Raw genomic sequence first — 22,110 nt, 5'->3', positions numbered from 1 at the left:
GCGGCCCGGCCCCACAGCCCGGCGGACCCAGGTGAGCGCGGGGCCGCGGCCGGCGGCTGGATGGGCCCCGCACCGCTGCCTCCTCCCGCCGCGTCCTCCATTTTGTGATCGCGGCGTGGAGAGCTCGGCGGCCGCGGGGAGCGGGAGGTGCAGCCAGCGCCGCCATTTCGCACCCGCCGCCGTTTCCTCTTCCCGCCCCGTCTCCACGGGGACTCCGCCGGCCGCCCCCGCACCCCCTGCCGTCCCAGGAGACGCGGCCGCTGAGCCCGAGACCGCACCCGCTGCCGTGTACCGGGAGCCGCCGCGCTCCCCGCCGGCAGCACGGGGCCCCCGCCGCGCCGAGGGCCGGCCGCGCCGGGGCAGACGGGATGTCCGGGTCCGCCGCGCCCCGCCGCGGGGAGGAGAAGCGCCCACGGCCCCCACCCCGGCCTCGCGGCCCCGGCCTCGCTCGCCCCCAGAGAGGCGGGTCCTGGAGGGGTTTAACCTCTGCCGTGTTCTCTGGGGCCGAGCTCGTCTTGCTGCTTTTATTATGTATTTTTTCCCGCCAGTCCCGGCATTCATGCCCGCTTGCCTCCGGCGCTCGCCTGCAGGACTGGAAGCACACGGAGGCAGGGATTTGGGCGAGGACCCCAGGCTGGGTGATAACCAGGAATCGTTATTCCACGATTCCTATTAGAGGGTCCACGAGTCCTTATTAGAGGGCGTATTAATATGCTCACGTAGGGTACGATGGGAAAAAGGGGTGATGGCTTTTTTTCTGGTGGAAAAACAGGTATTTCCACTGCTTGGGTGGCAGGCTGCCGTCCCTTGGATAGCACTGACCGAGTGAGACTTGTTCGGCTGGGTTTCTAGGTCGTGGTTTCCCGAGGGGTGGACCCTTGGGACGAGTCCCCGTAGCCTTGCATAGAAGGGCAGTCCCTCTCTCCAGAAGAAACACCTGGAGATGGGGAAGGGAAGGCAGGGCTCACAGTAATTCTCGTTTTTTGCTGGGTTGCAATGGGTGCCGTAGGAACGTCTTCGGTAGTGTTTATCCTGGCATCATGGTTACTATCTTCTTTCTGTCAGGTTTTGAGGTGCATTCTCGTGTTGATAGTCCAGCTTCTTCTGCTTTTGCTACTACACTGCTGTTGTCCCAGTGCCAGCCACCATGGATAAGACCGAGTTGATCCAGAAAGCCAAGCTGGCTGAGCAAGCCGAGCGCTACGATGACATGGCCACCTGCATGAAGGCAGTAACGGAGCAAGGTGCTGAGCTGTCCAACGAGGAGCGCAACCTGCTCTCCGTGGCCTACAAGAACGTGGTGGGGGGGCGACGCTCGGCCTGGAGGGTCATCTCCAGCATCGAGCAGAAGACAGACACCAGTGACAAGAAGATGCAGCTTATCAAGGACTATCGGGAGAAGGTGGAGTCTGAGCTCAGGTCCATCTGCACCACGGTGCTGGTAAGTGGGAACTTTGTTTTTTCTTATATTTTGTTTAAGGTAACGAAATGCAGTATTTAAGTGTGCTGCTGTACTGGGGAGAAGCATTGGGAGCTTGGCTTGTGCAGTGTTGTGCTGGATAAGTGAAGTCAGTACAGCAACTTCTACAAGCCTTACGTGAGTAAGCGTGCTGAGGAGGATCAATCACACTATGCTATTTGCCCTATATGTGTAGAGGTATTTAAGATACTCAATTTTGAGACTCTGTGAGGTACATTTTTGGGTGGGGTGATCCATATGCAGTATTTCACCAGGTTCTTAGAGAGATACAGGGAGTTTAGCCTCTGCTGTGGTTAGTAAGCTTAACTATTTGTAAAATAAGCTGGAAGTGTGGAAACCCTATTATTCAGAGCAGCTAATAACTTGCTAAAAGCATTGAGACCGTGTGTGCTTTGTTTACTTCCTCATGAAGAAAAATACTCTCAAGGGGTCTTGGAAGAGACATTTTGAGGAATGTTTTAACATAAATTTGACTTTACAAACTTAGACGTCTGTCTGTGTTGAAGGTAGAAAAGAGACATGTAGAAATTGGCTTTGTTAGATGCAAGCTGACTTCTCAGGGCATGTTTGAGATGAATTTGCAGTAATTATGGGACAATGTAAAACTAAAGTGTAAAGACCAGAATGACACTCTAAGCATGCATCAAAACCCAGAAGTATGTTTCTGTGGAAGCAGCAGAATTCCAGATGCTATTGGTAGGAAAACTGTAGTGCACTGTAGTGGGAGCTCAAGAGATGTGTGCCAGCAGTGTGGAGGCTGCTGAACCTTATTTTACGTGACCAGGGATGTATTGTATCTGCAAGAAACTGCATGTGTATAATGCAGTAGGAATTCTGTGGCAGATCATCTTCACTGGTTGATTTGCTCCTCTTAGTTACCTTTTGTTTTTGTGTCTAGTATTGCTAATGTGAGAACAGGAGGAAGCAAGTCTGTAAGGAAATAAACAATTTTGAGGTAATTTTATCCTAGATTGGTTTAGGAGATGTGAATTTAAAGGTGACTGGTTTGGAAGTATCTGATTTTTTTTCTTAATTAAGTGCTCTGGCTCATGTACAAGGGAACACTTTTTTGGATTGTGCTGAAAATACCTATATGCTTCCTTGTATGCTGCCACCTAGGTTTGTTTTTTCTTTCTTTCTAAATCAAAGTGACTTACCTTTTTTTGAAAATAATTTTCCTATTTATTAGCTTTACAAATCAGTTGAGTTAGCCCATGCCTTCCACAAGAACAAAATTGTTTCTCCAGTTACAGGTGTATTGAAATTGTGAAACTTTCACCTTTGTGAAAATGATGGGACTTCTGTAGGATTCCTACTTCCTGTGACAAGTTTCACTAAGAACCCTGTGTGATGAAGTGAGAGCATTTGTGTCACTCGTCTTTCTCTTCTCTACTCAGTGCCCCACTTCAGAACTAACTTCTTGGGAACTCCATAGCTCACTCCTCAGACTTCTTAATCTTCCTCTGTTCTTTTACCAAATCTAGTGCCTTGGAGAAGGTGATACATAAAATGGTTATATATACTGGTTATACCATTTTGACAAGGACCTTGTGTTTCCATAGGGAGAGGCAGTGAACCACTTCACACAGTGTCTCTGCTGAAGTTATTCCACTCCTGGTGGTTGCCAGCAGGTATTCTGGTAGCTGTACTAGGGCAGACCTCTGCTGTAGGGGAAAGCAAGCTCTTCCTATGCTAGCTGAATTTTTCAATGCACTCTAGTCTTTCTCTGTTCTCAGCAATGGCCTGTTGGCAACTCTCCCCTTCGGGCCTGGAAGGCTGCAGGAAGTAGTAAAGACCGAAACCTGCAGCTGAGCATGCTTTTCCTGTCCTGTCCTGACCTGCTGCAAAGATGTGCCTTCCTTTGGTGGGAGAAGATGTTGGCTATCTACTGCAAGCTATCCTTTTTTATTCTTCCTTTGAGGGCCATGTGCAGCTCTGTTCTGATTCCCTCCCTTTCCTCCTCCATCTACCACTCCTATGATCCATGAGTCAGCATGTGAGAGGTTGGAATTCACCACAAGCAGGCGTTACAAAGGATGGGTTTCCTAAAGCTGAGCCACACAATGATTTTGGCTCCTCCTTTGAATGATAGTTTTTTCTGTACTAGTACTATGGTAACTGCTTGTAGCTTTTTCAGATCTCTTCAGCTGAGTCTCAGAGATGCTTTTTTAATTCTAGGAAGGCAGCTAAACTGTAACAACTGCTGGCAAGTAGCATGGAAAGGTTGCTTGTCATCTGGAGTATTTGGATTTAGCAGGGGTGGGTGTGTTGGGTGGAGTGTGACTGCTGTTAGTCATACTACTGACAGTTTTTTCAAAAGTTTTTTTTTTAACTGCTGGTATGGCATATTTCTAAATTTTCGTTTAGATACACTTGTGCTTGCATTAAAAATACTGCTATTTTTTTATTAAAATGTCAGTGATATGGAATCTCTTGATTATTTTTTTCCTGCAAAAAATGCCCCAAGCCAGTTAAGGAAGGCACTGTTTCAGGGCATGGTTTGATAAAGAACTTCAATTTAATCACCACTAGAATACAAACATTCAAAATTTCATTGAGATAGCTGTATATAGATACATACATAAAAATAAAGCTTTTAATGATTATATAACTAACTCATTCTCTAACTGCCTATCTTGCAAGTAGGCATGATCTGAATGCTTTTTAACTGTTAATTTTATGACTGGTCTTTCAGATGAGAGTAGCTCTTTAATGGAGAAATTATTCTGCTGTCAAACAGCATGCACAGATGTGTTATTTGAAAGGTACACTAGGAGGTCTTGCTGAACTCCCTGTATTGATTGACTAATTCTTTGGTAATGTAGAGAATTAATGTTGAATCATTCCTTATGATTCATAGTTAAAACTGTTCTTGAAACTCTGTTCTCCTTGAATAAAGAAACAGGTTGGCAACTTATTTTTTTCAGATAAAGTTGAACTATGTTGTTTCATATACTCTAAGCACAAAGTTCATGTTACTTTCTCTTGGGTGATTTCAGGTATAGGATAATGTAGAAGGGGTGGATGCATCAGTAGCTTTCATGTAATTAGTGAAATGATGTGGGGAAACTTTGAAGATGGAACATACAGTGTAAGATCTGCTTAATTTTATGCACATTCCACTGTTCAGTGACATTAGGTTTTTAGAAGAGTTAACTTTTGAATTGGAATCTTTCTGGGGAAGCAGATTAAACTGGTGGTTTTTCTGAGAGCCTTGGTCCTTTTGCATGGCTATAACTTGTGTTGCATTCAGGCTCCTTTGTTCTTTAGAGAGCAGCAATGTAAAGACAGGGAAGACAGCAGCCCTTGTCTGGAAGCTCTCTCCACTTGCAGCTTGAGGGTTTTTGTGTGTTTGCATGTGTTTAGTTTCTAGGTCCTGATGCATTGGAGCTCTTCTTGGAGTTACAGAGATGAGATTTGATAATATTTGCCCACAGTTTAAATCTTGATGAAGATGCAAAATCATTAAGGCTTCAAAACAAATCTGTCTAGATGATTACTTCTCGTGTCTCTAGCTGAAATGTTAAAATGGTTTTTGATATTATTTTAAAATTTTGTGTAGAAAAGTTACATACCTGAGGCTTTTCAGTTATTTCCCAACATCTTTTTTCACAGTGTCCTCTGTAAACATTTTTACATTGTATTGTGTTAGGCCCATGTTGGCTTATTTCTCTAGAAATGAGTGAAGACATTGTGAACTTCTAGAAATGAATGAACAGTCACATTACTTGTGCTGTTGATTTTTTTGCCACCCTGTGGCAGTGCCTGCAGTGAAATAGTTTAGAGCTATAAGGTGTGTATTGTCTGTATTTTTACTTTCTTGAGGCTGATAGTATGCTTCAATTATCTGAGAGATCACACTGTTAATTGTTGAAAGCATGTGTGTTGCTCTTGCCAGCTCCACTTTCCTTCCTCCCTCTTTCCCCTCAAGGTTACAATGTTGTTCCTACTGCTGCTTCAGGTAATTGAGAAGCAATAAAAGCTAATAAAAACCAGTAAAAATCTGTACACTTCTGAATATTATCAATTTTGAAGCTCTAGTTCTGAAGTTAGTCACTTAAAATGAGTAGAAGAAAAATCCTCATGCTAGAAGGTAATGTTTAGGGCAGTTGTTTCAACAGCACAAGTTCAGAGTTCCATTGAAAGTGAAGTTGGCATTAGCATATAGAGTCCTCATGTCAGCTAAAATATCTATGTCTGATGATGGATAACTTTGACCATAGCCCTGTTTCTTCCTTACCATTACCTTTAGCCTACAGAAAAGTGAAATCTTGGGGTTTTTTATTGCACATGCAGAAATTTGCTGAATTCTGTAGGTATCAGCTTCATGCTACTATGTAAATAATTTACCAAAGTTTCATGTTCTCTGAATGCTATGTCTCTTGTGCTCCTATTGTCAGGGAACAGACAGAGTTTGTACAGAAATATATGTGGTATAGGGGTGAAACCTAGTACAAGGGTATTACAGTCTTTTCATAAAGGGAGCTGTGTAGGATGCAGTTTTATTTTGAAGGTCAGGGATGATAATCACTTAGCATTACATTTGGACTTGAGTTAGTTATCCCAGTAGTGGTTGGGACAATGTTTCAATGTTAACTTTTCTAAGTTAAAGCAACTGCTATTCTAAAGTAATTGACTAAAAGGAAAGGCACTTCATGAAAGTCCAGTTGGGAATGTTACTTCTTGGCAAGTCCAGAATTGTGGAGTGAATGTGGTTTGAATTAATAGTTTGGAATATTTATTTTTTTTTATGAAAAGTAATGTAAAGAGAGATGATTTTTCCTTTGTGTTTTTAGCACAACTTCTAGCAGCCATCAGCACATTTGTGGTAAGAATTTTGAAACTTAATGCTTTAATTTTTTTTTTAGTTTAATATGCTTGAAACTTAGATCTGAACTTGACTTACTCATAGTTTTACTTTCTCTTACTTTCTCTGTCATCTTTCAGTAGAATCTGCTGCTGGAATCCTCCCTCACTCTTGTGCAAAGAAAACCTAATCATTTCTGAGAAAGGACTAATTCTTGCAGAAACAAAGCCTAGAGTGCATCAAGGTTTTTTTTAATGGATTGCGAACAGTTAAAGAGTCCACCCAAAAATAGTTCAAGGAATTCTGTTGGTAGCTGAAGCCTCCATCCCGTGCAGTCATTGCTTGCTGCCCCCTCCCCCTACAGATGGATGCTGTCTAAAATTATTAAATTTCTTGGAGGACATTTACTGCTTTGGTGGCCTTGAGAAAGTAGGGTGTGCTCACTACGTCAAACTGGACAACAAAAGCACAAATTCTGTTCTGCTAATGCAGTGAAGCTTTTAACAGGTTTTGTAAATCACTGTCATGCTTACCTGCTAGACAGTTATCTCACAGGCATTTCTGTTACCTTGGATACTAATGTGAGAGGTGCCTTTTTGAAGTAAAACACAGAAGACTGCATGTGAGAGAGAGAGCTTGATGAGAGAAGAACACACTTGAGTTTGAAGGTTATTACACTTGATTTCTTTATCATGGCACAAATTAGGGTTGTTCAGCACAGTACTAAAGGAGTAGATTGTACCAATTTCTGTACAGGCACTGCAGCTTGTTATTCTGGTTTCATTAATTGGGCATGCCCAATTTTCAGAGGAAGGTAGTGAGGAAAGCAGCAGGGGAAGGGCGGGTAAAAGTGCATGGATATACTTTGTAAGTTTGGTAGGTGAAGGTGCACACTTGATTAATCAATGTTTTCAAATTTAGCTTTTTGCTGTTGGCCTTTGAGAATGAGGGGCAAGGTGCCCCTCAATGTTACTTGTGGTTGTGCTTTCTTACTGCCAGTAAACTTGAAGCCAGTTTTATCACAAACAGGTACGGTAAGTAACTATTCTTGAGCACTACATTTGTGGAACTTGGTATAGCTCCACCAAGTTTGTTGGAGGAGTGACTGAAAGTTTCTCCTCATACTTTCTGCATCCCAGGAAGCTGGAACCAATATCAGAAGACTTCAGCATACTGCTGATTAATTATAAGCTTGTCATTTCCTAATCCATTTGTATGTCTGAATATATAACAGTGCCTGGTTTGTGTGAACTAGGCACTTGGGAGAGGCTTCAAAATTATTTGAGTCCTGGGTTTCACATCTTGTGGTCTGAGCACCCACCAGAACATCAGATTTCAAGATCTAAGAACTGTAAGTCCTGAATTAGCTATGATTTTGCTTGTACCTTTCTCTAAATTTGTTAAAGTAACCAAGGGTTTGATTTACCAGTTTCTAATACTGATAAAGGTTTATTACTTGCTCTATTACTCTTTATTCTCTCCTTTAATTTTTACAATACATTCACTGAAGTAGCCTGATACAGGAGTAGTGTTCAGGTCTGAAAACAGAAGAATTTGAATTTGCTTTAATAATAACTTTTCTAAATACACTATATACACTCTTACCTGACTCTCAGCCACATCGTTTCTGGATGAAACTTCTTCGGGAAGTTTTGTTCTGAAGTTAAATACATTTTTCAAAATTCTTGCAAGCAGAAATTGTTTTTAATAAAAGTTGGTAGCAGGGTCTTGGCAAAAAGTAACAACTCACTTTCTGTGAGAAGTTGTAACATCTGAAATGGTTATCTGAAATGCTGACTTCAGTTTTTTTAACCTAAGATTAGACTTCATTGTTGCGTGTTGTCTCGTTTAGATAGCAACAAATTACTGGCACACTCCTAATAGACTTAGTGAAATCATATATTGCTGGATTTCCTTCAAGATGAAGTTGGATAATGCAAAAGGCTCTTCCAAGCTACACTATGCAATGGGAAGAAAGTGCATCTGTTGTGTTAACCATTTGGAGTTTCAGTGATCCCAAGCCTCTGATCAAGGGCTCCCAAAGACAGACAAGAACTAAAGCAAGTCCAAGTGAGTTCTTTGCATAAGGGCAATGTACCTTAAGACCACATAACTCCTGTGTGCTGTTGTTCCTTTTGAGCGCTGTTAGTCTAGATATACATCAGTTAGTCATTTAATCTTACCTTTGGGCCTCCGTAACTGCAGAGCATAGAAGTATTTTTAAATGAAAATTTAGACTTCTTTGTGTGATTCTGTCATATTATGCAATGTCACGAATGGATGCTGAAGGAAGCTTTTAGATGGCCAGGATTCTGAAGAGAAGGATGTGATGTCTAAAATGTATGTTTGCTAAGAGGAGAAGAGCACTTGGAAGTATTTTTAAGAATTCAAAATATGTAAAACACAGTCATGGAAGAATGTTAAAATCAATTTGAGATAAATATGCCAGATACCAAGGAATTTTTCCTGAAAGCTTTTGGCTCTGTTGTATAGCCATTAATTAATCAAAAATTTATAATTTTAGAAAAGAAGAATTACTTCTTTTTTTTTTTTTTAATACTTATTTCTACATTTGATGAGGGGAAACTGGAAAACTTTAGGCTCTTCCATAAAATCTTAAATAATTCTGACTTTCACTGGATTGTTCATTTTGTCTGGACATCTATGGAAAGGAGAACCTTCGTTTCCATACACATCTAGTTCTTAGCTTACATAGTTCTCTGGGGACCACAGAACTTTCTAACTTAAGGAGAAGTATAAGCAGTGAGTGTAAATTCTAGAAGAAACTAATCTCAGCCTCAGGTGGGAATAGTGTGGGCAGATATGCTGCAGCTCAGGCTTCCAGTGAATTTGTTAAGTGGGATTCCAGATACTTCATTCAGGGCCAATCCTAAATATTGGCTGCCAGTTTTTAAAACTGTATAGACAAAGACATGGAACCAAATGGAAAAGATTAATTAGGTCACCTTCTCTGTTTTCATGTCAGATACATTTGTCTCTGCTTTCAATAGTGGTTTGTCAGGTCATCTTTAGGCCATGCCATTACTGGAAAGGTGCACACATATTTTCCTCAATACATAAACTGAAACTGTTACTATGGAGTGGTCTGTACAAAAATCACTTAACGTTCTCCCAAAAGGAGTTGATGCATAGAACTTGAATCCTGAAGGATGAAGAACTCAGTTCGGCTAAATTATGCTGTTGAAAGTAAAGTGATTGTACTGTTGCAGCAGGGGACTCTCCCTTTCCTGTCAAGAAAACAACTGCTGAACGTTAAAAAACACCTAGGTTTCAGTGAGTCATACTGTGGACTTTGGAATGACTGATTATACTTGAAATAGTCAAGAAGTCTTAATACCACTCTGCTAGATGATTTAAACAGGCAATCATTTGTGAGTAGAAGCCTTATTGGAAGATCTGAGCCCACACCAATCATCTGTGCTGTCAGAGACTTTGGAATATTTGATGTTTTAAGTTTCACATTTAGGTTATGTTAGGTGAATATGTTGGTCTCACTAACTTTAGCTTAGCTTTTTGACTGCAGTTAGGGTGGAAACCATTTCTCTCTATGCTGCTTCTAGATCTTATCTCATATTGGGTCTGGTTGGACCATCAAAAATACATGAGACTGAATAATTTTTCCAAATATTTTGCATACTGCAGCCCTGGCTGAATTTATGTAGCCTCACACACTTCATGGTGTTCCTATGAGATGCAAGCTGCTCATCTAGATGGAACTGATGTTGAATCCATGTTTTGGGGTGATGAGTTAACTTGCTAAAAGAAGTGTTGATATGCACTCTGTGCTTGTGCATTAGTTTTGAGGAACCTTGTCTCAAAATAGCTTTACTTTGAAACAGCTTCTTCACTTGCATGTGATTTTTTGGTTCTGTGGGGTTTGGCCAGTTAGTGTGTGGTACAACATTAAGTAATCAGTTACTTGCTGTTACCCAGGTAACATCTCTTCTAGTGAGCTTCAGTGTTCTTAATAAAAAGCTAAAATAGAGAACATTCAGTGTCAGTTCAGAAAACAAAGAAACATCTAGGAAACAAAAATAAAACTCAGTCTAGTTCCTGTAAAATGTGTGAAAAATTGGTACTCTGTGGAATGACAGCAACTCCTGTGTTGGCAGGTCTGAGAACACTTGGACAGCTAAGATCTGCTGAGCAGAAGTTCAACTTGGTTTCTTTTTTCTTTTTCTTCTTTCTTTTTTTCCATATAATTGAACTTTTTCCATTATGTGATGAGGAGGAATATAATTTTTAAATATTATAAGCACTATTATCATTAGTTTGCTCTTCTGTCAAAAAAATTACTACTGTAGGATTTTGTTTTTTTCTAGCTTTTTGTGTCTTAGGAGTTAAGGCCAGGTGAAGGACATAGTTTAAAATTACTAAACCCTGCAGATACCAGTTAGTTCACACAAACTGTTAGGATATTCACGTTTGAAAGCAGCCTTTAAAATTACATTCTTAGAAGATGGAGATGGTGCTGAAATAAGGTATTTTAAACAACTTGAAGTAAGATATATGGGCTTAAGGCTCAAGGGTATTGCTGAAAGTGTGACTTGAAAAATCAAACTTTATCCAACATAGACTTCTTTCAGAAAATTCTGTGCTAGCCATTTAGAACATCAACACACTCCTCCTTGCTAAATACCATGCAACAGCTTAACTTACGGGACAAACTTTTGGAGAGCATTGCTGTTTCTGATGGTTGCTTTTACATTGGCTTTTTTCCTTCTAATAGAGCAAAATTAATGATAAACTGTACTCAGTGAGAAATGCAAATGACAATGTAGATCAGTCTTTTAATAGCATAACATTAAATAACTTGGTGCTGGTGATGTGACCCAAACATGTCATAGATGTTGACATCTGAGCAATGGTGACACTGTAAATGTTTTGGGTTGCTTGAGTTTCCCACATTGAGAACTTCTGTTGGTACCTAGGCACATGCTGTCCATAGCGTGCTTTGAAAATTGGCCTCAACCTATTTGTGATCAGTGGATAATCTCTGGAGCTGACCTCGTTCATGTTTCTCCTCTGGTATTGAATGGTTACTTTTGAAGAATATATCCACCAGCTAGTGGTATTGGAATATATGAGACTTACAGTCATGTATTTGCTACTCAAATTGAAGTCCAATTCTAAATGGCACAACTGCTGAAGGAAGCTAAAAGTTTGGTATTAAAGATTTTTTTTTTCCAAATTCATCTTTTCTGTTGAGATTTTTTTTATAGCTAGATATGTGGAAAGAGAGAACAGCTCTGAACAGATCAGATTGCAGTGGTATTTTTCTGCCACTTGAACCTACTCTGTAGTTAAACTGTATAGAAAGTATTTAGTGTACACTATGGTTGTACTTAATGTCTCAGTCAGTCTTGCCTTTTAAAATAGGCTTAGATGGGGAGAGAGTGGTGGGACTTTCTGTTTTGATGTCAGCTTTTTCAAGGAGGTGTTGCCCTGAAAAGAGGTAACAGAAAGCATATGTGGAGTGGGACTGGAACATGAATTGCAGGGGAGGTGTGCCAGTGTATTTTAAAGAGAGGTTGGCTGGATGCACACAAATAATTATTAAGGAGCTGTGTCTTCAGGGAGCTGCTTTGTGTCAACCATACCTTCAAGTAAAGTTATGGCTGACGTTCCTTCAGGGCTTGGTTTTCATGAAGCTGAAAAAAATGGGGAAGTGGTGAGAACAAATACACTGACATACTATTTCTGGCCCAGGTTAAGTGCCGTGGTCAGTACCATGTGTTCAACCCTTGAACGTACTTAAACAGAGGGGGAAAGGGACTGAGAGGATACGTAAGTAGTTGGGAAAGAACAAAAGTAGAATTGCCAAAAAGGCAATTGAAATGTAACTTTCATTTGGCATGTAGAGGAATATGTTTGCCAATGGAGAGAGAAAGAAAAAAAATAATCAGCTTTCAAGGGGAAGAAGTATCTAGCTGCCAGGTTCCCAGCCTGCTCCCTATGGCTTCTTCAGGCAGCTGCAGAACTATTCCAAGGAGCATTAGCCCTTTGTTGCTGGCATCTCTATAATAAATAAACCATCCTTCTATAGGAGGGGAAAATAATATTATACATGAGAATATGATGCTGTTGGGATGAGAAGAGTGTTAGCACGATGTGGAGGTAGAAATAGAGATGGATGAGCAACACTTGCAGAAAGTGGAGTGGGTAATCTTGTCACACTCTAGGAGGACCAGCAAGCCACTTGAGCATAATTTGTCAGTGTGGGGGAAGCAGCAGCTACCAGCCACAGACTGTCACACTGCAAACCTATTGTAAGGCAACTGCAGTGGGACATAAAGGGTCTGCTCTGAGGATAGACTGATTCCTGCATCTTCATACTCTTCTTGGTTCTGAGAGTCACCCCTCTGAGAGTCTGAGAGTCAGCAGCTTGAACATCGTGTGGCTTTCATGCAGTTTCTGAGGCATATGCTGTAAAGCACATAACTGCTGTTTTTTCAAGGCTTGGTTTAGAAGGTGATGGGAAGAGCTGCAGTTCTTAAATGATGGTGGCAGCTGTATTTTAAGACATAAAAGGGATGGGCACATTCACTGTATGTGAGCATGGATGGCAGTCTACTGTATTGCCTTACTTCATCCCAGAATCATACTTCTGCCAGTGCTTGTCTCTTCCTAGGTAAAATCACAACTTTGAGACTCTCTGTGGTCTGCTTCATTGCTTTGCCTGCCTGTAGTAACTTTACTTAATATCAGCTGATGTTTAAAATAAGGATTCCTGGCTAATTTCTGTCTGCTGGAAAGGTAAAAAAGTCCAAGTGGGGAAAGATGAGAGAACAGATGCAGGAAATCGTGAGTTTTCCTGGCTATTACTTACAACACTGTAAAGTAAATAATTTGGCTTACTGTGCTGTCTGCTCTCACTACCCCACCAACATTTTGTCTGTAAGAGGGAGAGTAAGATGCCTTCCAAGAAATTGTGATGGTATCCTGAAATGAATGGCTCATGAAGTACACCAAATACATTATTAATTTGAAAGATTAACATCTGGCCTAATAAATAATTTGCTTCACTCAAAGCAAATTGGATTCTGTTCTAATCTGTGGGATTCATAAATAAGATCTTTTTCCATTTAAGGCTATTAAAAAACCAAAACTGAATATGTAAAGTCCAGAATGAGGATGTTCCACCCTAGCTGAAGAAAAAGGCACAGGTCTCTTCCTTACTTGTGTTATGTAAGGATTAGTAGGCCCTCAAGAAGGACTGGGAGTGGGAACTGCTGGGCTACTCAGCTTCTCCACCTGAGAAATGCCTAGGAAATAACCCACTTTTGCTGTCTGAAAATCTGCAGCTCATTCTCAGCATCACTTTTTTCTCTATGTCTCTCAAAAGTTTGGGCAGAGCCACTTGTTATCAGATCAACATAATGAAGGCAGCATTTTGAAGATGCGCTGACACACAGGCCACAGTGCTGCTTGTTTGTGGTAGGGCTTGCAAGGCAAAAACCTTTCATATTCCTGAAAGAAGCGTGTGGCCTACCCCATCTGGGGGGAAGAAAAAGTGGGCACTGGTGCTCTAGGGAATGTAGCTTTCAGATTTGGCTTAAATTTGCCACACTAAAGCTTTCCTGTAAGCATTCTCTAGTGTGCACTAGATTCCAGGGGTTAAGTATTCTTCAGCCATAACCAAGCCAGATCAGCTGTAGTGCTAGAGCTGCCTACAAAGACAGAATTTTGTACTAAAATGAGTAATACTTTTTGTGTGCTAAGCATGCAGTAAATTTCTGTGTTTTGGAAACCATAAAAATAAAATGCCTGATTATTCCCTTGTTGATATAGTTGTAGCATTTTGAAAGTTTTATTTCAGCATTTAAAAGATGAATCAAAGATACAATCTTGCGAAATACCTGGTTTAAAATGCCATATAGTATCTTCAGTGCTTGTCTAGTCAGTGCTCCTTAGACTGTGGCACAGTTAATCTGAGCACGTGGATAAATCACATCTCTGCCACTTAATGCAGTCCTAGCCATAGGATGGCTTTTAGAGGCTGGTAGTTACTATTCAAACATTATGGATTTATGGAACCTTTCTAAACTATAGATGTATTATGTGTCACATTCAATCATTCTGGGCAGTTTCTTGTAAAATCAGACTCAAATGTTAGACTTGAGGTTACCATGTTGTCACTGAGACTCTGAAACTGGTTTGTGTAGTGTTGCGATTTTATGGCTGACATTTGTGTTACCAAGGACAAAAGCAGCAGGACCTGCTTTTCCATCGAGCTTCCCCATCAAGCCAAAATGTGAAGATTTTTTCTTTTCAGAAATCTGTGGAGTGGGAATAACTCACTCTTAATATGGAATGATTCATGCACAGTAATAGTATTAATATGGTGTTGTATTACCCATCTGCCTACTACCTTTTAACTCTTGTTTTGAAACAGACTTAAGGTTTTGCTGCTTTTTCCATAACACCAGTGAGCTGTGCTGTTCTATGTTTGCTCAAGCCCCTGCACACTTGACTGTGTTAAACTGTTAGACAGATTCCTCACTTATGCCTTTGCCAAGTAGCCAGTGTCTAGGCTTTGGCAGTGGTTTTATAGCCTTACAGAAACTCCTAAAAATGTCTGTTTCTGATTTGGTAGGTGCAAGGGTATGTCAGGCTTGGTATCATCTTACCTTCCTGCTGTTTTCTCTAGGGTGATATCAAGGCCAGGTATGACTGTACTTTCCTTACTGCCCTGGTGGGGATCTCTGAGGGAGCTTGTCTGGACACTGCAGTGCTACTCTATGGGACACATACAGTTTGGATGCAAAAATGCTTTTTTTAACCCTATTGGAAATACCCTGCTACAAGTGTCAGTTTAAAATGGTTGCCAAAATCTCAAATGGACTTGGAATAATAAGTAAATGCTTTAACTGAACTGCTCTGCTTGCATTGATCATTAAAGGAAGTAATAATGGCATGGTGGTGTGCATAGGGAGTAGGTTTCTGTCTAAAATTAGCTTGTTTTGATTATAGTGCTCTAGTAGCCAATTAAAGTGCTAAGGATTTTTGTGCAGAAAGCTAACAGTTCCTTGAATATTTTCTTTGTAGCTGCTTCATGAATTTGGATACATGTTCCTGTAACAAAAATCTTAACTAGCCAGCTGCCAGCTTTGTGGAGACTTTCTGCTCCTTTTTTGACCTGTTTACTTTCCAAATAAGTAAATGCAGATCTTTATCACTTACATTCCTACTGTGAAGTTTCTCTGAGTATTGCAGGGTTTCCTTGAGTTGTATGGAAACTCATTTGTGTCTTTTGTCAACTCTGGAGAGCACGAATGGTTGTATTAATGGGTTGGATTAAATCTCTGGGATTCACAGACAAGGTCAGCCAGAAGCTTCTCTGCTGTTCGTCATCAGTTCTCTGAGCTACCCTGTTCTCTAAGGGAAAGTCCTGTACCTCTTCTCTGCTTTCTTCAGCCCCATCTTAGGATGACTTGCAGCCTTGGAGAGAGACTTACCTTCTCTTGCTGGAGGCTTGCAAACCTTTCTTTCCTTGTCCTTCTGGTTATCAGATAGGGGAGCTGTGAACAAGGGGAGTGATGTTTGCAGCAGCGTAGGGTGTGCTGGAGTGCACACCATTCCATTCTGGGAATGGCAGGGCAGATGGGAAGGATGCCTCCCTACTGTACTGGAGCCAGGTGTTCCTTCAGAGCCTTGTGAAGAGCTGGTGCAGTGTGATGAGGTTGGCTGTTGACTGGATGGGTTTGAATCCTTGACTCCCTGTGGTAGGAGTCAAAAGCTGGAGATTTCTTTGTCACAAATCCAAGAAACACAATTGCAAAAAAATGTAGCTTTGAAACTTTCTGTGTCACGTTTTGCTTTTCAAGTAAAAGCTTACTCATTTGAAATGTTTTTGAAATGAGAAGTGCATATCTCGAAACTGAACTTGGTCCTGAAACTGTACACCAGTAAACCTTTCCTTGTTACTTGCAGTCTGATTGGCCAGTTGTCTGTTCATCTTAATGTAGTCTCTGGTTTTGTGCCTATGCTCAGTTTGTTGAAATAAGTGTGCATCTATCTGAAACTCCCTAAAACTCTGTTTAGCCTTGTAGCAAACATTTGAGTCCATCCAAACTTCTAGGAGAGAAGTAGGTTGAACTTAGTTGTGGTGGTGTTTGCAATATGTCAATGTGTGTTTTGTTGTTGTTTCAGGAGCTCTTGGACAAATATTTAATAGCTAATGCAACTAATCCAGAGAGCAAGGTATTCTACCTGAAGATGAAGGGAGACTACTTCCGATACCTTGCTGAGGTTGCCTGTGGTGATGACAGAAAACGTAAGTACATTGGGTCTTTCACAGTTCAGGTCCATGGCTGAGGGGCCAGGAAATTAAATACACAGACTGCAAATTCACATGAGTTAGCTGTGTTTCAGTCAGAAATCTCCTGTTTTCATACAGACTGAGAGCAAAACTCTGACTAGACCTTAAGTATGCCAGGGAATTTTAGCTGGTGTTCCTGTCATCTACCCTAAATTCCTGAATAAATGCCCCATAATGCTTATTCAAATCTTCTGGAAAAATAGTGTAAGTGAAGGTATAGTATATATTTAATGTTGCTTAGTTTGTAATTCTTACTAAAATGAAATTGGTTAGGGAGAGTAAACAAATATCTGTAACATTTTGTACTCCATGGTAAAGTCCTGTTGATCTAAAAATTTAACCATTTCACTGTGAAGCAGACTTCACTGTAGTCACTGCATTTATAAAGAAGCCACAAAATTACTAGGTTGATATTCTAGCCAGAAAGCATGAGCTTTACTCTAGAATGATTGATTGATTTTAATAGGAATAATACTGTTCCTGAACTTGTAGTTTGTCCCTTTGGATTCAGCAGGAAAGGCCTGAAACTGCCACTTGATACTGGGCATCCTGAGACTGTAGACCTTTCCTAGGAGTTAGAACAGATGCATAAGTAGTTGTGAGTACCTCAGTTCCCCTCTTCTGGGGAAGATTTTAACAGTATTGAGGAGATGTATTGAAATAATTATTAAAACTGTCTTGCAAGGTGTCCAGATAGTGTTGTGATGTTAAAAGCTCTTGGTATGGCATAAGCTAATGAACTATTTCTACATAACAAACTAAAGTTGGTTGTGCAGTAATGCTGTGATACAAAGGAGAGGGACTGCTGGAGCATGTGGATGCTGCAGTAGCTGTTCTCTGGGGTTGGGCCTGGCAGTGTTGGCCTCCTGAAACCAATTGCAGTGCACAGTGGGAGGACAGGGCTGGTTGTCGCTTCAGTAAAGGCTTCATTAGTCTCCCTCTATTGTCAGAGCATTCAAGCTGAAAGATGAAGACACAGAATGGAGTAAAAGTCTTTGCATTAATGTGTTGCATTCAGGAATTCTTAACCCTTTATCTGCTTCAAGTAGCAACAGCAAGTCCAAGGGTAGTAGAGAAAACTTGCCTTTCGCTTTCACAAAGATCATCTGATTTATAGTTTGTCTTGAGCAACAGCTAAAATCTGGGCTTATCCAAGCACAGAAATACCAGCTTCTCTTGGCTAAAATGACTGCAGTTAAATGGCACATATGCTGATAGGGGATACAGTGCAAGAGGGATTGATTGAATATAACCTTGTTAGCAGATCCTGCTGGAGTTGAGCTCTGAAGTTATAGCTGTTGTTTATCACCATGCAGACTTTTCTACATAACTTCTTACAAACTTCAAGACTTTAAGCTTTTCTGATATTCCACCTCTAAGCATCTGTTTTTCTCAGCTTCAAATATATTTTATGTACTTACTACAAAAAGTAGTTATCTCCTGGATTTGCTAGCTTTTTACCTTCTTTCACCTATTCTCAACAATTGGGTAGTCCTTTAGCACTCATTACTGTGTAATACTGAAATATCCAAATCTGTCTTGACTCTTTTCAATACTTACTAAATTTTACTTACCAAGTTCTTTTACCAGCATTTGCTAGAGCAGTGCTAGTACGAGCTAGCTCCTTCACAGAGCTGTATTTTGAGCTCTGACAATGACTTTTTTTCCCCTGCAGTCTCCTTCCATTCTGCAGCATGCTTAGGGCAGCTGTTGGTCCATTGGCTGTCTTATCAGAAGTGAATCTGGAATAGACTATAGGTAGCACTCCTGAAGTACTCTGACCTGGTAACCTCTTTTCTCTGTGGTGTTTGTCCCAGTTATTTTGGGCACAACACTGGGGCTTTTTTATCTTGGCCTGTCTACACGGAGTTTTGGAGGCAAACCTTCAGTTTTTCCAGAACATGTCATGCATGCCTTCCAGGCTGCCTCGAGAAATTGGGCCATTTTTACTCTGCGCACATAACTTGCATGAACGTGTCCATCCTGTGCAAGGAATGAAGTAGGAGTTCTGTAGAAAAAGTAATGCACAAATTATTTTTTTCTCCCCCCCACCTAAAGTATCAAAGGTCACTGAAGCAATACAGTAGTCTTGGATGCTTGTGTTTACCAAGTTCTGTGTGTTTATCTTCTCTTGAATACCTTTGCTCTGTAGTAGTTTAGTTTTCTCCCTGTGTTTTGTCAGTGTGGCAAAACAGTTTGCTCCCTGTGTTGTGTCAGTGTACTTAAGATGGGTGTACAATCATTACTTTGATTAAAGTAGGTGCAGTGTTTTCCTAAGAACAGGTTTACATACAGCTGTTCAGTCTCCTACTAATGGAGTGGTTTAGGTAGAAATACCTTTTTAAAAAATGAAACAAACCTAAAACCACTTTGTCATTTTTTTACAGAAACAATAGAAAACTCACAGGGAGCTTATCAGGAGGCATTTGATATCAGCAAGAAGGAGATGCAGCCAACACATCCAATTCGCTTGGGTCTAGCTCTTAACTTCTCTGTATTTTATTATGAGATTCTCAACAATCCTGAGCTTGCCTGCACACTGGCAAAGACAGTAAGTATTTTTTTTTTCCACCAGTATGCCTGCAGGGAAAGTAGAAGAGAGTTTATGCTTAAAACTGTATGAATTATGACTTCCTAGAGTTTTTGAAGGAAATGATCTTACTGAAAGTTTCTGGTTTCCTAAGTCATATTGTTAGCAGATTGAAGGGGTAGAAGCAGGCTGTATTTACACTGTGACTTAAATTTTCAATAGCATGGCAAGCTCTTATGATGTCTTTAGTATGGTTTTGTTTCAAATAGAGTAGGTCATTAACTTCTGATGTTGCTTTTTTTTTTTAAGCTACCTTTTCTGATAGGTTTAGTTTCTGCTTGCTTAAATCAGTTAATAGAAAGGCTAAAGATGGTTTAATTATTCCAGGCGTTTGATGAGGCGATTGCAGAACTTGATACACTGAATGAAGACTCATACAAAGACAGTACTCTCATCATGCAGTTGCTTAGAGACAACCTAACAGTAAGTTGCTTTTTTAAATACTATCTGATTCTGTTCTCCACGTGTTTGCTTAGACTGAATTTGTGATGGAAAAAAAAACTTATTTTGTTCCAGCACAAAGCACAGCACTGACTTGGGCTGTTTAGTTATGGTACCTTTTCATAACTCAGTTTGAATGTTGTGTAAGTTGATGTCCAACTTCATGCTGTGTAATCTGAAATAGCAGCCTGGTTAGCTCACATTCTTCCTGGTATTTTGGTCTTACAGTAGAGGGGAGAAGGGGCATTCAGCCCAACCTAATGTAAAGGTAGACAAGGAATTAAAACAGTCATCTGTGATCTGTCAGTGAATCTTATTCAAACTTTTTTGATGACTACCTAAAAACAGAGTTTCTCCTGGTGTACATCCAGGGCAGCTTGCTTTATTTGTTGTCCTGATTTTCATTCAAAGACTCAGAAATTTCAGTGTACTAAGAATAAAATCAGTTTGTTTGAGATAAACCATTTAAGAAAAGTGCCTTATGGAACAATTAAGTTGTATTAAAATATGTAACTATGGCAGTTTTTCAGAGAATATCCTCTCTGAATAATTACTGTATTTAAACTTACAACAACATTTATTATTTTGTGATAGTTCTTCAGTAGAAGTGTCTGTTGTTAGCAAAGTGAAGTGCTTAGCTTCGGCAACCAAAGTGACAATCCACACTTGCAGTATTCAGCGTGCTGCATTTGAAATGGAAGTTGCCTGTGGAGCTGCTGTTGAATGGCCTGGGATCAATGGCACAGCTCATTGTTAAGCACATGGAGTTATTGAGAACATGTCTGTTCTGCCTGAGGGGAAAAAAGCTCATTGTGCCCTGTGCATGGGGTGCTCTGTCCAGTTACCTCTCTCCCAGCAAGTACTGGAAGCCAGGGTTGTGCAGTGCCAGTGAACTGCTACTTCGTGGGTATCCTTAAGTCTAATTCACTATCATTTCCTTACGGTTAGTAGTTGTCCCTTTTTGGAATTCAAGCTGCACTTCTGAAAGCTGACGCTTTTTATTTTCTTTCTAGTTATGGACATCAGACAGTGCAGGAGAAGAATGTGATGCTGCAGAAGGTGCAGAAAACTAAACTGCACGTGGGGCGTCATTCTCCCTTTCCTTCTCAAGAAACCTTTTTACACGTCTCCATTCCTTATAGCTCCACTTGGATTTCCTATAGCAAAGAAAACCCATCCATGTGTATGGAAATCAATTTATAGTCTTTTCACACTGCAGCTTTGGGAAAACTCCATTCCTTGATTTGTGTTTGTCCTGGCCTTCCTGGTGTGCGGTTACTGCTGTAGAAAAGTATTAATAGCTTCATTTCATATAAACATAAGTAACTTCCAAACACTTATGTAGCGGACTAAAGTGTACCTGGTATTTAAAAACAAATCTGAACCAGTTCCTGCCAGTTGACTGTGTTTTGTATTACAGTAAGATATGAAAATGTAGTTAATTGCAACTAAAGAGCGTTCCACATAGCATTTAATTCTCCACATTCCCTTCTTATTCCCTTCTGCAGGGTTTCCTTTCCGTAATTGACTTTCACATGCTACTGTGTATTCGTTTCAGTAGGAATATGGAAGTTCTGGGCCAGATCAAGTTGAGCATTTAAAGTTTGGAAAACCACAAATTGAGTTGCTTCCCGTATCATGTAATACAGAAGCTTGTGTGTTCAAAAACAGGGGCTTCACTTAATCTTCAGTTGCTGCTGTTTAAGTTGATATCCCTTCCCAATAAAAGTTCACTTACACTCCTGCCTTTGTAGTTCTGGTATTCACTTTACTATGTATTAGAAGCAGCATGTTACTGCTGGAGTACAGGCAGTGCTTTTTGGCAGACTGAAGTGCATGTCATTTCTTAATACACTGGAATGGGAAAACCAATTGAAGTTCACATGTCCAAGTATAAAATCTAGTACTTTTCCATGCAGGTTTGTGCACATGTGAGAAGGTGTCAAGTTTGTCCAGTGATTGTTAGAGAGTTTGGACCACTATTGTGTGTTGCTAATCATTGATTGTAGTCCCAAAAAAGCCTTGTGAAAATGTTATGCCCTCTGTAACAGCAAAGTAACATTAAATAAAATTACATTTTATAAACCACCCACTGTTGACTTGTAACAATTCCATATAATAACTTAAGGGCTGAACTTAAAAAAGTAAGTATCTGGTGCTGGAAATGTCTTTCTCAAATTTATTGCATACTTCTTAAAAGTCTGCTTTTAAAATAACTTGTTTTAAAAAAACACCCTGGATAACTTCTTATAGTTGTTCTGACATGTGGACTTCTTAATCATTAAATCTGCTAGTGCAAATGGATTTACCTTAGCAATGAACTGAGAAAAGTTAGCAAATTTCTTGATACTCTTTCATGGCTTACAGATATTCTCATCTAAATTGTGCAATTTTTTGTAATCTATTGGAATTCTCTGCTGTATTTCTTTTTGTTGTGCTTTTCTTGATAG

At 40.3% G+C, this 22,110-nt stretch overlaps 1 protein-coding gene across 1 annotated transcript; it reads left to right on the top strand.

Annotated features, from left to right (window-relative positions):
* On the top strand, positions 1–21,748 carry YWHAQ (tyrosine 3-monooxygenase/tryptophan 5-monooxygenase activation protein theta). Its single transcript, XM_015622003.1, has 6 exons — positions 1–31; positions 1,066–1,441; positions 16,461–16,584; positions 19,017–19,180; positions 19,547–19,642; positions 20,674–21,748. The coding sequence occupies exons 2-6, from the start codon at positions 1,148–1,150 to the stop codon at positions 20,731–20,733; spliced, it is 738 nt and encodes a 245-aa protein (XP_015477489.1). The 5' UTR covers positions 1–31; positions 1,066–1,147; the 3' UTR covers positions 20,734–21,748.
* The last annotated feature ends 362 nt before the right edge of the window (positions 21,749–22,110 follow it).

The sequence above is a fragment of the Parus major genome, chromosome 3, assembly GCF_001522545.3.
Source record: "Parus major isolate Abel chromosome 3, Parus_major1.1, whole genome shotgun sequence".
Taxonomy (NCBI): Eukaryota; Metazoa; Chordata; class Aves; order Passeriformes; family Paridae; genus Parus; species Parus major.
This window is presented reverse-complemented; position numbering and strand designations above follow the sequence as displayed.

Bases quoted from the DNA above. Each gene is read 5' to 3' on its own strand.
- YWHAQ (XM_015622003.1), top strand. From the start codon at position 1,148: ATGGATAAGACCGAGTTGATCCAGAAAGCCAAGCTGGCTGAGCAAGCC. The intron at 16,585-19,016 runs GTAAGTACATTG...ATTTTTTTACAG, and splicing joins CTGTGGTGATGACAGAAAAC to AAACAATAGAAAACTCACAG. The intron at 19,181-19,546 runs GTAAGTATTTTT...TAATTATTCCAG, and splicing joins CCTGCACACTGGCAAAGACA to GCGTTTGATGAGGCGATTGC.